Here is a 17,986-nt window from a genome sequence, read left to right on the forward strand (position 1 = left end):
CTTTAAGGATAATTTATTGATTGAAAAAACTTTCAGCAAACTTAAAGAGGTATCACTAGTCGTTGGCACATACACGTTCGACGAAGGTGGCGACCGATACAAGATTAAGAAATTTATCCCTCATGAGGATTTTCGTACACAGACTCTAAAATCTACAATCAGTTTCCCTGATTTCGGTGGAATCTCCCGAACTCCATGATAGACGCTGTATGTCTTCAAAAATTATTACAACTTATATTATATATAATATGGAAAACATAAAACAAAATAATAAGAAAAACTTGTGCGTTCTGGGGGCGTAACGCGTTACGTAACAAAGCGGTTTATTTACATCAGAAGAATTTAGTAGGAAAAGGCATTCAGGACATGTGGCATTATTTGAACACCGTTGCGTTAATTCCATTATTTATAAAAAAATATATAGAAACACTAAATTCGCTCCTTGATATTCATAGGTTGATTTTATGATTATTACAGCAGAAGGGAATATTCCCAAACAATCTTCAAATGTTGGAGTTCCAAACTATAAGCAATGACGACTGCACCAAACAATTAAAACGCTCGTCTAACTGGCAATTGACGCCCGTAAACGCCGGACAACTGTGCGGTAAGCGCCCGAACAACAAAGGGATATGCCTTGTAAGTAATCAAAATAATGTGCACAACATTTTTAATAGATGATAGTTTCACGTTACAATCGGGCTTTATCAAAATGGTTTTAAATATCCTTATAGTTCGTTATCGTATAGGTCACATAAATAAAAAAAAGTAAAATCAAAGTACCTGGATAGTGAATGTCTTCAAAACCTCCGGATTTCTATGTTTGCATATGTTTGTTTATGTTTGCATTTAACAAGTAAAGTTAAAATATCGTGAGGGAATACAAAATGATCAGTCATTTTTGGCACAATAAGTGACTGATCATCTACACAACTGTAAAAACAAATGAGAAAGTTCTTCGATCTTACGCCAAAACCCACAATCACACGCCTCTGGATTATAGTTATTAATAAGGGAAGCAAATTAAAGTGTAAGTTAACAATATATGTAATACATTCTTATAAATCATTATCTTTAAATGTTATTATTTCTCATGCAGGGTGATTCTGGTGGTCCTCTCATCATTCAGGACGATAGGAAGAAATATATTCAAATAGGAATTGCATCCTGGTCAGTTTCCTGCGCCAAAGACTTTCCCGATGTATTTTCTTCAGTCCATGGTTTTTTCGATTGGATACAGAGCAAAATTAAATGAATTATTTAATCATTCAAGAAGGAATACATGTGATCAAAATAAATATCGTATGAAATAAAACTATATTTCATAATTTAAAATTTCAAAAGCCTTTTATTGCCAACCTTAAATAATATTACTATAGCTATGTTAGTATTTAGTTTTCTTAATTTTTTGTTATAGTTCTAGTTGAAATATGATATAAATAATTGTTTTCTTAGTCGGGTACCCAGTTACGGGTAAAGACCTCCTCCATATTTAGCCATCTTTGTTGGTTCTGGGCAACCCTTCAGGCTTCAAGACAGAAATCTTTCATATTTTCGGTAAATTCTCGGTTGTTATCTTTTCATTGCTTTGTTCCTCGAGGTCGCACCTGGAGGCTCCAAATACAGGACATTCTATAATGAGATGTATCACTGTCTGACTTATTTGTGAGTCGCAAGTACACGACGGATCTGACTTCAAGCCAAATCTGTGCAGGTATTCAGCAAATGCCCCATGTCCTGTTAAGATCTGCATCATTTGTGGTCTAGGTCTTTTTTTGTCTAATAATTTTGTAGTCGTCTATAACACTACTTATAAGGAATTTTGTTGTTTTAGCAGTATGGGTATCTTTGTACCGTTTGTTGGGATATCCACTCCGATATCGTTTTCTGTCTAGCCTCTTTCCTGATGTAAGAAAGTGGTATCTTAACGTATTCCACTTTCGTCCTCAATGTTTCCGCCGCCTCCTTTGCTAAGGCGCCGTTCTCTCATTTCCCGTTATACCAATGTGGGCCTTAATCCATTGAAGTTCTATGTTTATGCCTTTTTCAAGGCTTGTTCTGAGCTTATGACGGATTTCAACTACCTGAGTATTTAGAGAGCGTTCGCCCGTGATGGCTGCCAGGGACGCGCGTGAGTCACTATAAATTGCGGTATGATTTTGTTTTAAATTACATTATCGACTGCACTGCACTTGGCTATTTATTCAGCTTCGTATACAGTAGATAGCTGTTTGTAAATTTTGATTGTCTAATTACAAACGTTATTTATATGGCCGTTAATTTAAAATCGGTGAGGGTAGTTTTGTAATAAAAATTATTCACTGTATATTTATTTAATATTTCACTAATTTCTCAATAAATCGGGATGCATGAGAAAGATCTCCAATGTACGTTGTTTACATTATCTTTATAAAGTAAGGGATACACTTTTTAATAGGATTCACTTTGTATTTACTAGGTTATTTAATAATACTTCACACAACCGCCTGCTTCTTAGCGCCTGACATTTTATTGAATAATATTTTTTTATCTACCACTTGATCTAATTCTGGTAAATCAAAAAGTATCAGAGCTATAGAAAAAGTTATATTATCTGTATTTATTTTCTCGTAGTTTATATTGACTAAAAAAGTGTTTTTGCAGAAATTGCTCACGGTGTCCTCCATTTTCGCGGATTGTTTGTTTTGAGATTTTAATATGGATATTATTGGATCCCAGGTGCTTGATAATTATAGGCCATCTTCTCTATTAAAATTGGGGTGTTTTTTTTATTTCAATGGCTTCACGTACCAAGCTTGGGAAGAATCTTTTTTCTTTCGCAAGTACTTTCGGTTGGCCAAAGCGTGTGTAATGATTAGGCCTATCTACTGTGTATTCACTAAATATAAATAATTTAACTATAAATAATTTTCATCATTAACCCCAATCAACCAAAACCCCTTTAGGTGTTTTGTATAGGAAAATTTTATCCAGGCAAATCCGTAAAATCAAAGTTTGTTACAAAACAAATACTACGGAATTTGGAATGATTTATTTATACATAACAAGTCTAAATTTCCAGAAGCCATTAAAAATGATTTAGACTCCTCCAGCTCAACAAAAATATCTGCAAAATTTAAAACTAGTGCGACGTCAAGCCACGGGAGATACTGACATCACTATTAAATACAGATCTAGAATACCCACTTTTACCAAAATCGCCCGAGAATTAGGTGATATGTATACGTCATCATAGCCACATTATTAGGTCTTAATAGTTTTGAAACAGATAAATAATTTCTAAGTTTGGCGTTAACTAACCGGTCTTAGTTTTATTACAGTAAAAATCAGAGTAAAAAATTTACGAATGAAACGCAATAATATTAATATTAGCGTCACGAAGATGTGCAGCGTTGTTGTCAAAGAAAAGGGAGAGAGCGATTAAGACCGATAGAGAGAGCCACTCGCTGGAACATGTATGTTAATGAGTCCTCTGACTATATCAATCAAGTTCTATTTAAAATCTTTACATACACTGATCAATTCATTAAAATATAATATAATAAGTTCGTTGTTAAAATTATGCTGAACTAAATTCGATAAAAGCTAAATACGTTCTAGTGAATCTTGGTAGGATTTTAGAGACTTCTTTTACATATATAATAAAGAAACTTAATTTATCGCTAAATAATTGCCATATGAGGGGACCATATGACGCAGCTGGTTTCGAGACTTGATCCTACTACCGCCACTTTATAATTATTCTTACTAACTTTACTTACAAAAACAATTAAAGAAATGATTGCTATAAAACGTAAGTCAATTATAAAATTTTATACAATGTGTTCAAAACAAGAGTTAAGTTCGGTTGTTGTACGGTGATATTTAAATAAAACTCTTTGTTTTAAACTGCATAACAAGTGATTTTAATGGTTTAAAGTAGTAGCTTATAACTAACACAAAATTATGAATAGAGTGGTTGCGATGCAAAACAAACTTGGCTTATCTAAGAGTTTATATATTTAAATTAAACTTATGTTAATGGACATTTTCGGAAACGAGAATTAAAGTAAAATTACAGTGTATAAGTGTGGTAAAAACTAAACGGTTCATTTTGGCTTCATTGTTTACATTTTGTTTATCTGCCTATATCAAGGATAAAAAGAAGTTCCACCAAGTTCACAATTTTAAATTGTAATCAACAAGAGCATTTCTCATCTGCAATATGATGGTTCTCTTACGTCCTTGGGAACTTCGATATTCGGTGCCCACGCAATTACAAAAACAACATTTATATAATAATTCCTTAAACCATAAGGCATAGTCTAAGCAATTGAGTTTTTTAAACATTAACATAAATTAAAACATGAAAACTATAGATAATATGTTTTTGTCAAATGTACGAGTCTATACCGTCTAGGTAATTTCAACTTATCTAAATATATTATTATATCTTGTTTTAAGTTTTTTATTTATGTATGTTTATCATCAACTTGACTTTGCTTTGTTGTGCTGCAACAAAAGATTTTTTAAGGCAACTAACAGAATGTCGGGGTTACAGTCACGAATTCTTTATGCGTTCCTCACTTGTAACAAATGGGGAATGCCTGCCTCTCTCCAACCTGTGAGAACCTGAACAAGTTGGTAAGAGAGTGCCCCTCGTTAAGAACTGTTAGCCGGGAACAACGCTGAGACTACCGTAACTAAGAACACCGGTACTAGAGTGGTAGTGCTGGCGAGGCCTAGGGACTAGCTTAGTCATCACTAGCTTGTATGGCCGCCTCAATGAGGCTAGCCCCGAAGCCTCTAGAAGATCTTCCCTCGATTCCTCTTTAGCCCCTCAGACTGCAATGCGCAGTATTATTTTTAAACTTACACTAATTAATAAAGTTAAATAAAACTAAATACAAACTTTAAAATTAATACTTCGTAGCTTTGACAGTTTCACATTTGCCCATGTATCCAGTCTACGTAAGCGTATACATTTGTGAAAACATCATCATAACCTTGACCACATGGTACTCCAAACGAAACCACTCCTATTAATGTTCTATTAATTACCAATGGACCTCCCGAGTCTCCCTGTAAACAGTTAAAGTCACTCTCAGTACGTACATAATATTATTACAAGGTAGAAATCTATAAGGAAAGCCAGAATAAAAGAAGAAGCAGAAATAGTGTTTGTAATATAATATTGTATCCAGTGGAAGGAGTTGTTACTTAATTGGTGGTAATTGTGAGGACTAGAAAAAAATCTATAATAAAAGTTAAAACTGCATCCTATCCGTCTCAGGAAAATATAAAAAGATCTATTAGAAATGTCCGCCTTTGCCTTTTATCTTTTATCGAATCTATGGATGTAAACACTGTTTCCAATGAAATTTCGCTAGTGCTTGCTCCAAAGATTTTTATTCCCTTTTTTATTCCCATTTTTAGTCCGTTAAATCTGCCTTTAAATTAAAATCCTGATCAGGTGAGCCTCCTGTCCGTTTGCCACCTATTATATTATATTAATTATTATTAAAAAGAACTTAGAAGCAACATAAACGGAAAATAGATGGAAGCTATAGCAATTCTTATTTCTAGATTCGTTAATGTTTAGAATTTTTATGTAATATACTTACTGGGCATCCTCCTGTTCCTCTGCCAGCGTATGCGCAGACTTGCTTTTTATCAATTGGTAGGATCGATTTAAAAGCTTTCAAGTTTCGATTGCATTGCTTTAGAGTTCGAGTTTTTAGTATCGCTTTTTGAAGTTTATCAGGGGCTGTCCTGTTGTGTTTCTGTTATAATTAAATGTCTATAGTTAAACTTATAAAATTGTTATCTACATGGTAAGGATATACTTTTCGAAGAAATAATATTTGAATATATTTTTCTTTCCTGGATTTGGATAAGTCTGTCATTTTACGACGGCCACATATACGTACATTTTAAAACATAATTCGCTTTGCTCTTCAATTTCTAGTCTTCATTTGTTTCCTATAGTAAGCAGCTGACAAATTTTTGTTTTACACAATATGTCGACATTAAAAATCAGAACTAATTAAACACTATCCTGATAAAGCACTTCATGATAAAACTAAATTCTAGTCTACTTAAATACTTATTTGCCACGTTTTTTTAAATAATTTGAACTAAACGTAGAATAAGTGATACAATGATGATATTAAAATCCAAAATAAACGTATTTTGTTTTTTTTTTGTAGAAAGAGAAGTTAAGTTAAAAGAGTGCCATTAGTATAGGCATTGTAGGTCAAAGACAATCAGTATTTAAAAATACCTAAACAGCACACGTTTATCGTTTTTTTGTATGACGTATAAAGTTTTGAAAGTTATTTCGCTTCAAGTATTAAATACTTACAAAATCAGTATATCCCCATCCCGTAAGCAAAGCTTTTTTCCCGGCTTCAACATCACTCGAAGGCAATTTTATTGGTTGAATTTTCTCTCCATAGGTGATGTTAGTAGACACTTTACATAAGGCTATATCATTTTCACGGTTTCCCTTGAGTAGTTTTCATGTGAGATGCACTTTTCAAGTTTATAACGTTGACCGTCACGAGAAAGTGAATTCGTTCCTACGACTATTGTCAAATTTTCAGTGGGAACTCTGAAAATAGGTATGTTAATAATAATTCTTTGTTTTACTATAAATTGTCTTTGGTTTAGGCGATAACACATGTAAATAAATCTCGTTATATTATAAAGGCGAATTACATTTTTTGCTAACATAATTTTAATGCTAGCAAAGAATGCGAAACCTTGTAAAACGCTTTGCTTAAATCACAATAAGCAATATCAATCTGGTTTTTTGTTATAAATTGCTTCCACTAAATATTCAGTAAAATCAAAGTAGCAGTCGAGTGATGTGAGACAAATCAATATTGATAGGCAGTATACATTTTTTATGTCGTAAGCAAATCAGGAAGTTCAAGTTTGTTGTTGTTGCGAATGTGAAATCTAAATCGGGCGACAGTTGCTAACACGAGTGGCCTCACCTTCCTTACAAATAATCGTGGCTATTTTTTACATTTTTAGAGACATATTTTAGACAAATATAACTCGATTACTGAGTTAAAAATAAAAAAAAATTAGAGATGCCAACTAGCCCAGCCACCTTTGTTAAAAAGTCAAAGTCAAAAATCATTTATTTATATCGGTAACACAATGTATACTTATTGACGTCAAAAAAAGAGAGATATACATTAAATGCTCCTAATTTTACATTTACTGCCAGTTATCAAATCAAGGGCGTAGAACGGAAGAGAAAACTAACTAATAAACTCTCCGTTACCCCTTTTATATGCCAAGTTTTTTCTTTGTTTTACACAGCGTTTGTAAGGAGCTGCAGCAACCATTACACCAATTTGTACATGACAGCGGAAGTAATAAATAATAATAGTATAATTAAAATATATATTAGCTCCTGTTGATATATATTTTTGTTATACAATCCAGTGGTCGCTTATAATGGAGCCTCCACATATATGAAGATTATCACCTAACAAATCGGTTTGAAGTGAGATTTGATATGGCGCTAAGCCGTCATTAGCGTCATCACCACCCAATATCCGCCCGCTGATTTTAGTTCTGGCATCTCCTGTTTAAATATATTAATAATAACTTTATTTTTGTCAGAAATATTATTTTGACAAATTTCATCTATCGCTAGTTCCGAATGTGTGTGTGTGTTACTTTTGTATTTCTGTATGGGTAACTAAATAACAAATATTCCGTGATACATGGTTTTGTGTGTAAAAATAATTTTATGGAGAAATAGTAATATCACAAATTATACGTCAATACATGAGTATGTGAGTGTGTATCTATTTGAGAGAGTAGCTGAATTGTAATGTGTGTGCGTTGTGTATGTAATATAAAGTATATATTATCTATTATTATATCGAGAAAAGAAATTCAACAATCCCACTCTCCCAATCCCAATCTCCGTTAACAATTTAGTACTAAAATACAGACAAATATTACTTTACGATGATGATATATTTTAAACTGCTATAATATATTATGAAACAAATTTCAATTAAATTTGTAAGTACCAATTAAATGGTACCAAAGATTGGTCCCATTTAATTGGTACTTACAAATCTCCAAGAATTACTTGCTAGAAAACATTGCAAAATTTTAGTTGATTTCATAGTAATGTAAAAAACGGTATTTAAAGTGGCTGTTGACATAATATTATGTCAGACTAAAAGACTGATAAAAATACTTTTGGTTTAAATAAAAACACAAATAGTTCATGACACTCACTAAACAATTGAAGGCGATTAAATGAGTTGAATTGGCTAAAATCTATAATTGGCTAGAATCTAATTAATTCGACAAATGCGTCTAAACTAGAGTAATATTAAATCACACGATTTGCAAAGAATGAGGCGAAGTGCCGTGTCAAAAAAATTATTGACCTTCAACCTAATGTATAAAATAATTTAAACAGTAGTTATTGAATCTAATTTCCTTCTATGATAAAAATAGAACTCACCGCAGCTGCTCAGTGCAAGAAAAAGAAATGTTACAAACAGGCTATTCATAATTAATCCAAAAGATAACACAAAATAAGTTTATTTATACTCAGAACAAAAAATTAATTTACATTAAAAAGCAATATTTAGGCAAAACTATCATACTCGTTATGAAACCTTATTTTACCTGATACTTATTTATATAAATACAACAATAGGTGTAAATTTATTATTTTTTTTTACACTAGGTATAAAGCGTCATCACGATCACCTCAATAAAGCTTACCAAAATCTCATATACTAAGGAAGAATGGGACCACTGCATTTCTCAGTGGATCCATCGAATGCGATGATGTATAGAGAGGTACGGAGATTACATCGAAAAATCTCTAACATTTACAGTGTAACCCACGTAAAGGTATTATTTTTTAAGTCATCATGTAACATTACCATCTAGCCCAACATAATACAAATGTGTAATTTAAGTCTTACCTATTACGATTTTTGATATAAGGAAGTGTCCAAAAATATTAATTAATTATTAATTTAGCCTATTGTCTAGTGAAATAACAATAATAAATAATTCCCGCAGAGCCAAAAATTGGTAGAGATCTGGGGTTTACATTTAAAGATGAAGCTTTAAAAATCCCAATCGTGTCCTACCAAAGTTTTTCGGGGTCGAAGTTTAAAATTTGAATTTTTTCAAAATAAGTTTTAATTCAAAATTAGAGATCTTAAAATTTCATAAGTACAAAACTAAATGGTCCTTATTATTTTTTCCTAAAAGCCATTCCTGAGATATCGCAATGAGTTAACATTACACATCATATTATGCACATATAAGCCACGTATATACATAATAAGGCACTTCAGACAAGTATAAATTCCTATTTGTGTCTCTTTTTTATACCTATGTATATTATACTATTAAAGCTTTATAGCGACGTCGTAACTACAAAAACATAATCCGCTTCCGAGATGATCTTTGATGGATTTATGACAATCCAGCGAATCAATCACAAATTTTCGCCAACATTAATAATAAATATGGTCTCATTTTCATGTTAATGTTACAAATTAACAGCTGTGAATTATAGTGACGCAAATATCCTCATAATTGAAATAGCAATAGAAAAATTAAATGCAACAACCACAACTATTGTAGTTGGTGAAGATGATTTGTTAGTACTACTTACTGCAAGGAATCTAAGGGATAAAATTGTTTCGAAATTTTTCAAAAAGAAAAGATTTAAGTGACTTTGCTTAAATATTTATAGAAAGTTATGCCACACCTCAAGCAATAATTACGGATGGAAATCATTTTCTTCTTGCGAATTATGGAGTCAAAAACTACTTCTATTGATAAATGCTGTTACGTTACTTTTGTAAAATATACGCGAAACCAGAAACAACTATCATGTCTTCCTCCAACATCTGCTATTCAACACTAGGCAATCAACTGAACTCAGAAGAAGAAGAGAAGAAGACTGAGATTGGAAATTGATACATTCAAAGCGAAGCGGCATCCAAAAACAAAGTAGCCATGATGATAGCTGAAGTTTAAAAGCAGACGACTACTTCCAAACCAAAACGTTCTGAACCGAAATCGGCTTCAAGAACTCTGTACTCTGACTGATAGACTTCAATTTCATTATAAAAGATAAGTTTGCTAATAATTTTAAGTACATTTTCTTTTTCGAAATGTGAAGCCAAAGCAAGTATACCAAGCCGAATCTATTATAACATTCATTAATATCAACATAAGAAATGCAATAAAGATTTGAGTTTGAGTTAAAATTTTTGGGACGCTCAGGAATTTCATGCAGTGGACGCTTCCTTCTCTTAAGGGAACTTTAACTAACCTCCACGGGTAGAAATAATTAATCGTCAAAATTGTCTTAATGAAATCACATTATTAAAATACATTTTTAAGACGCCAACACGTTAACCACTAAACCGTGGCGCTTGTCTAATATAATACAAAACTATCATTAAGAATTTATTTTAATGTCTGCGAGCAAAACTAGGGTGATTAAATATTAATTGACTTGTAAATTTGCATTACAATGATATCGTTTCCTTTTATTAGCTATTGTAATTACTAATATAGCAATAAATTATTAAGATAGCAACATGGAAGTCGACAAAATATAGGTAAAATTATATACGTGTATTACTTTTATTTAATAGCCCCGTTAGCCTAGTAAATAAAATTCTGATTATTAGCTCAATATTTTTCATACACAATTCGACGTTTGGCCACAATCCCATCTAAAGTTAAGTGAGATGCGGCCTATCGGAGGGCGAGCCTGTACAGGAGAGGCCTATTTAAACGGCTAGACTGAAGAGTTTCCCAACATTTGATTGAAATATTGGGATATGTTAATATGTATGTACATTGATGGGATGATTATTCGTTTAAAAATAAACATACAATCGCCACATTGTAACCGTAGAATCAAGAGAATACTAAAATAAATTTATCGGTTTTTTTTTAAATATTTCTCTCTCGCTCGCGTATATCCGATTAAGAAAATCAAATACAAAATAATCAATAAGTATTTTAATAAAATATGTACTTATTAGCTAGCTCCCAAAGTTCATTGCCGTAATTTAAAATCTCGAAGTGAAAAAGAAAAACTGTTGTTTACCTATTATGATCATGAAACATAATATACCTAAAAAGGTTACAGCTCCTAATTTGTATCTAATTTTTTATTGTTTATTTGTACCTAAATAATTAATCGACTCAGTCTTAACTAAGATTCTTGAAACATTCAAGCATATCCTTTATTTAGGTCACGTTTTGATATATTGGATTAGTACACACAATAACAATTATTCAAGTGACTACGATTGGCAGATTATGCAGTAGTAGACCCTTCAGACAATAGTCTTTATTGGACGTCACTCCACAAAGCATATTTATAGCTAGCATAGATCTAGAGTGGTTTTGTGAGGAGTTGATAAATGTTAATTTTTTAAAGTACATGCTGTGTTTTTATGTAATAATAAAGTTTTGCAACATAATATTTTTCTTATAATAAACAATGCTTCTTACTTTATTTTTAATATTCTTTAGGATATGTCACATTTTGGTCATTTCAAGTGAAAAGAATAACGACGTAACTTGTGTCATGCAAGTTTTTCTGTTGACTGTCATTGCAAAATCACCAACCAAAACCGGTTTATTAAAAAAATAAACATGAGGTTTAATACAAAAATCATAATACGACACGTAAACATTACTAGTTCTTTTCTCACGCAATTTTAATGAACAACCCATTTATAACCCCTGCAAACCGAATACTTACATTTCTTCGCAGCAGATTATTTATTTATTAAGTCTTTTATTATACATATTACGAAATCTACTGTTTATTTTATAAAATCTTCTCTATATGTCTGTCTAAAATGTATGAAAATATATGTAAACATAAGTTTTTAAAAATACAAATAAAAACATATACAAGATAAGACAAACACACAATAAAATAAAATAAAATTACCAGGAATTTTTGGTACTTCAAAAAAAATCATCAGCAAAACGGCGAATTAGGTTCGAGAAAGGCACCCAACAAAGCTTTTTCTAAAATCGATCAGCCCACTACCGAAAATATCCTACTCCGGATAAGCTGTGTTCAATCCGTTATAGTTGCGAAGAATTCGAACGAGAGGTGCCTGAACTCCTAGGTTGGTTTTGGCAGAAGGAACTTGGAAAATATTGGTGATTTTAAGAACTTACTTTTAAGATAATATTTTTTTAATAATTATTCCCTTCCGACAACAATTTTCTGATAGTATAAATATATATTCTCAAAATATATTCAACATACGGAATAGATTATTCTACTACTAAGAAGGGTTTTATATGTCGTTTAACCACTTCAACTTGAGAGGGGTATTTTGGTTTATAACAAGTGTCGACCCGATTGATAACAAAATAATCACTATATAAGCCAATAGTTAATTAAATCGCCATTATCATTGTACAATTTTGTAATACTATTACGATGTTCCTTAAACTGCTAATTTTATCTCTTGCGTATTGTGCAGTGCAAGGCAAGTTTAGATTTGAGTGTATTGAAAAAAAGCCTGGATCGTGATTTATAAATAAGATTATTTCCTGACTTGTAATAGTTGTTCGAATTATATTTTGGCTTTGAATTAATTTATGAGGCTTGCTTGGTTTACTAACATAATTTTTTTAATTTTCTTTGAGTGTAGCGATTGATTAAAAATCTTAGCTAAGGTCTAAATAAGTATTGGCAAGAGGAATAATTTTGTTTTCAAAACTATCTTGCTTAGGAGGATGAGTTGCAGCTATTTTAGTGTGCTATTCCCTAACAAAAGCCTCACAGTTGGAACAGGATATTATGTTCTACAGGCAATCTTAGTTATCAATTATGCAATAGTCGAAATGTACGCACTAATAACAGTTTAATTGACAGGTGCAAATCTACGGTTTTATCCTGAACATAAAAGTAGAATTGTTGGAGGTAAAGATGCACCTGATGGCGGAATACCATATCAGGTTTCGCTGAGGAGCATTTACGGCTCCCATTTTTGTGGAGGTTCCATTTTAGATAAAAGGTGGATTCTGACAGCTGCTCACTGTACTGTTGGGTATGGCCCTTTGCTTTGATTTAACTACTTTACTGCGGCATATATATAACAAATCTTAATAAATATAAATCTCCTGTCACGATGTTTGTCCGCGATGGATTCCTAAACTACTTAATCGATTTAAAACTAAATTGGCACACCGGGAGGATAGCTTAGATCATTAATTATAGTCGCAATTTTATTTTATTGCAAATATTTGATACAATTCTAACGCTGTGTTAAAGGTACCAACGTTTCACATGAGCTCTCCTACCGTTTCCCTTGAATAGTTTATAACCATGGCCAACGCAACGCTTGGCCGAGTCTGCTAGTATATTATAATATTTATCTAAGATTTGTAATATTGATTCGATTTGTAACGTTGTTATGTTAGCTAATGACGTAAATAAATTAACCGATTTGGTATTACATGGATCTCACAAATTTTTCGGTTGATGAATTGATCTGTGAGACTTTCATTCAAGTTATGTTTTTGATGGCAATGATTTTTATTGCTAGATTTCGGCGTATGTAGATTTCAAAAATGGTGTAATAAATTAATAAATAACAATTCTAATATGAAAAGCTTTATGTAGTATAAATTTAAATTCACCTACATAAATAAATACATATGTAAGTATACAAAATAAAAAAAAAATACTCTCCTAATATTACCTACTTAGTGTTGAATTGAATATTTCTATGGTAAACTGTTAATTTTCAGGTCATCAACTGGCAGCGTGAAAGTTGTGGTCGGCACAAACAGTCTTGTCGATGGTGGAGAGAAGTACTCGGTGGACAAAATTATTGTCCACGAAGGTTATGATGGCGGTTTGATCTTCAACGACATTAGCCTCGTCAAGGTCACGAAAGATATCGTGTTCGGCGAGAGAGTAAAACCAATATCACTTCCGGAATTCAATACAAACGCTGACGCAGAACTACTTTTGACGGGATGGGGGAGATTATCAGTAAGTGTAACATCAAGTGTGCGACTCTCTTCGCTGAGGAAGTAGGTTCGATCCCCGGCTGTGCACTAATGGACATTCTATGTTCGCATTTAACATTCGCTCGAACCGTGAACCTGGTGAACCGTGCTTTAGAGTTAATACCCCAAGTCGATGCGTGTGTCGCACAGGTGGCACAGGAGGCTGAATATCTACTTGCCTATTAAATTGACAAACGATCATGAAACAGGTACAAAACTCTGAGGATCACTGTAGCGCCATATTTTAATTGTGATTTATAATTCGTAAATATATAAAGAATTGTAGAGTAATGGTAGTTTTAAGATATTTATTGGCGATTACTAAAATCGTCGAAATTAACACTCAAGAGTTGAAGCGGACTCTGTCTAACATAGATATTATATTACGAGTATTAATTCGCTAGTTTTGACCCCTGACCCGGGAACATATTAATTCGTTTACAGAAACAGTTAATTACTGCATATACTTTAATGATAATTTTTATGGACAGAATTTTTCTGGTCTGATATTTTGCTAAGAGTCCCCGGTCTATTCGACGGTTAATCGTGTCTCCTGAATCTCCTCTTCGGTTATATTTTAAGAGAAAACATTTCGTGTTTATTTGTTTGCATTGAATGCGCTCCAAACTACCATTAGAACCTTACATGGTCTCCGAGAAACATTGGCTGTATCCTGATTATGAATCAATGATTTTCAGTATCCCGGTAATTTGCCCGATGTTCTACAAATGATTAATGTGACTGCGTGGGATTAATCCTGTATTTGATTCGCAAATTTGCTCTCTTACAAAAGCAGGAGAAGGAGCGTGTCACGTAAGTATTATCTTTTTTTAAAACACCATAGATAAAATTACTACTATACCAGTAGAAGAAAATTTTAAAATATGTATAAAACTTCCCCTGAATATTACTCGCATCAATAAATACGGGATTGGAAACTAATTTGTATAATCGCCTGTCAGCTCTCATTGTGGATTGATAGAGGATTATTAAATTCACAATAGATTGTATGTTTAAGCCTGTATAGAGATTTATTTATTTCATTATTTCCTATTTTTATAGTAGCTTAATACTAATACAATAGAAATCTAAACTAAAAACATAGTATAAACCTAACAAGTAAAAATTTAAAACCATAACTAATTATAAATAATGCCATGTGAATTCATCCAGTGTACAACTATAATATATCTGTCTCACACGCAATAATATGTATTTAGGGTGCGCAAGACATGTGTGTTTGAGTAGGTTTTCACGCGCCCGATATACCTACCATAAACTTGTATGTGCTTCTATGTAAACTTGATGTATTTATAAAAGAACTCCGCCAGAACTTTTGCACCAACGTTATAACTAAAATATTAACTTGTCTTTTTTCAACTCAGCGTAAACACAATTTGACAGAAAGAGACGATAGAGTACTTTAGACCTACTACTAAAAGAGTATTCCTTAAGGATTGCAACTGATTTATGTTCTATGAATAAGGGAGCAATAGACACTCCTTCCTTTTCAATTTTCCCAAGTCTATTTGGACGCACATGTCTTGCTCTGATGTGGAATTGATAAAATTGTAATTAACACATTGAATGCTTAAACAATGGATACAAAGTAATAGCCGGACATCAAAACTTTTTTTGGCGAATTTTCATTAAGTAATAGAATATATTATTATTTTAATGAAAAAAAAAAAGAATTTATTGGATCAGAGTGTTCGGCATATTGAGTGCCGAATACTCGGATCCGAGAGGTAGGTACGGCAATGGTTTAAAAAATTATCGGGACGCTCGCATGGATCCGAGTGGACGGCACCGCAACTATGACTCTGCACCACTCGGATCCGAGAAAAAAAGCACCTAATATGTTAAGTGAGATAATTCAATCCAGTTTCTGGTAGAGGAGTTAACTCTTTTGAGAGAACGTAATTGATCTTGCACACAAAACTTGTGTACTCCACTGAAATCATGTGCTTGTTCTGTGTGTCTTACAATAAGCAAGTTCTATCCAGTCCACATCTTTCAGGGTGATTCTGGAGGTCCTCTGGTTGAAGACAATCGGGTCGTTGGCATCGTCTCCTGGGGCATGCCATGTGCCAGAGGATACCCTGATGTCTACACTAGGGTCTACTCTTTCCTTGAATGGATTCAGGCAAATATAAATGATGAAGAAAATGAGAAGACAAAGACAACATAACGTGTCTTATAAAAATATTGTACTATGTATTGTTATATGCAATTAGATTTTGTATAAATTATATATTTGTTTTCAATTGAAAGGAAGTCAGATCGTTGTCTCGCAGTAGTCACATGTCATTATCAAGTTATAAAGTGGCAGATCTGAGACAGCAGGATTCCTTATTTCCCTTCACCAATGTTAATCGGGTAATGATTAACAATACCGACCATTTAACGCGTACGGAAAAGAAGCAAAAGGAATATTTTATATTATCTGATATGTAGAATGTATCCTGTAATTGTTACATATATATCATCCAGTGAAGCTATCAGATGTCTGTATTTATTCCACTGATGTTGGAGGAAGGAGCCTTGTTGGAAAACATGACGCAGGCGTTACCTCGCTCTGAGGCGTTCTATTTAAGGCTTGAAGTGCAACGAGCGACAAAGAGGCACAATCGGCATCCGCGTTCGGCAGCGTTCATTCGTTAAAAAATTAACATAATTGTTCAATTCAATTGTGATTTCCATCTAACTCTATATCCATAAAAAATATCTATCAAATAAATTAAATTAAAATTTCATTGTATCAGTATGACCTTATGACGTTGTCACGTTCAACTATCGTCAATAAACCGACTTACAGACAACCGATTTTTTTCTTTAACATCGAGTATGGTTCAAAAATAAAAATAGGTTAAAAAACTTTTTAAGTTTAACGGTTTCAAGTTAAACATAAATTGCAATGTTTAAGATAAATGTACTAAAAACCAAAAAATAATAATAAAATAGATACAGTCGTGGGAATTATAAACATATGTATAGACTAGACTCAAATAAAACCGTGGGGCACGTCAATTGTCTACAAATTATCGACTTAATGTACGATAGAAGAATCGTTTAATTCATCGTTAAAATAGGCAGTTGGCCCGCAGACGGTGAGGAAATTACTTACTATTTTCTTGCTCATGGAAATTCCAAAGTCTGCGTGATCCACAGTACTGCCCTGCATTTTGAAGTGAAACTTCTTTAGAATCGTTGTGATTTCAAACCGGATGCAACGAAAAAGCGACAGTAAAAAGAGACAGAAACATTAATTCATATGATTTAACGTGGGAGAAAATGAGATAGATAAACTTCTTTCGAATCGTCGTGATTTCAAACCGGATGCAGCGGTAAAGAGAGACAGAAACATCAATTCATCATATGATTTAACGTGGGAGAAAATGAGATAGGAGGCATTATACAGCCTCTATTTACTGCCGCTTTTTTTTTGATCGAATTTCAAACTTTCGTTGTTTTAGTTTTTGTCAAATTAAAGATTTATATTAAACTTATAAATTAAAATGTATAATTAAAATATACTGTTTTTAAAGAACACACACATTTAGATAGTGGAAAATGATTAATTTATATTTGTTTTTGAAGGTTTCACTTCTACCATGTGTGAATTGCACAAATGTTTTTTTTATGTATTGTAGAAGCCCATGATAGTATTAAAGGCAACATTAGTTACCAATAGCTAGAAACTGTATCGCTTTCGGGTGTATAAGATGTACTCCGTCTCTTGCGAAATCAATTCGGACGGAAGGTACATCTGTTGCATATATCTGAGTTCGACGAAATTGAGGCCAAACGATTTCGTTGATGTAGCCTATAGCGCCATTTACTAATCCCTTTGAAACGTCAATATTGGACCGTAGCATGACTTTTGCCCCCACAAATATTTGCAGTTCCGCTGGTAAACCCCCAGTTT

General features: G+C 32.7%; 2 protein-coding genes across 2 annotated transcripts; one reads left to right on the plus strand and one right to left on the minus strand.

Moving 5' to 3' along the window:
• Positions 1-4,376: 4,376 nt before the first annotated feature.
• LOC123690093 (chymotrypsin-2-like) lies at positions 4,377-8,534 on the minus strand. The gene is made up of 5 exons (XM_045632811.1): positions 8,486-8,534; positions 7,434-7,582; positions 6,344-6,496; positions 5,604-5,762; positions 4,377-5,061 (listed from the first exon to the last, which is right to left on the minus strand). The coding sequence occupies exons 1-5, from the start codon at positions 8,532-8,534 to the stop codon at positions 4,924-4,926; spliced, it is 648 nt and encodes a 215-aa protein (XP_045488767.1). The 3' UTR covers positions 4,377-4,923.
• A 3,895-nt stretch (positions 8,535-12,429) lies between these two features.
• On the plus strand, positions 12,430-16,724 carry LOC111003158 (chymotrypsin-1-like). The gene is given in 6 exon segments (XM_045632953.1): positions 12,430-12,527; positions 12,917-13,091; positions 13,795-14,041; positions 14,757-14,809; positions 14,811-14,871; positions 16,079-16,724. Coding segments are annotated over 6 exon segments (756 nt in total). The 5' UTR covers positions 12,430-12,478; the 3' UTR covers positions 16,250-16,724.
• The last annotated feature ends 1,262 nt before the right edge of the window (positions 16,725-17,986 follow it).

This window comes from Pieris rapae, chromosome 2 (assembly GCF_905147795.1).
Source record: "Pieris rapae chromosome 2, ilPieRapa1.1, whole genome shotgun sequence".
Lineage (NCBI taxonomy): Eukaryota > Metazoa > Arthropoda > Insecta > Lepidoptera > Pieridae > Pieris > Pieris rapae.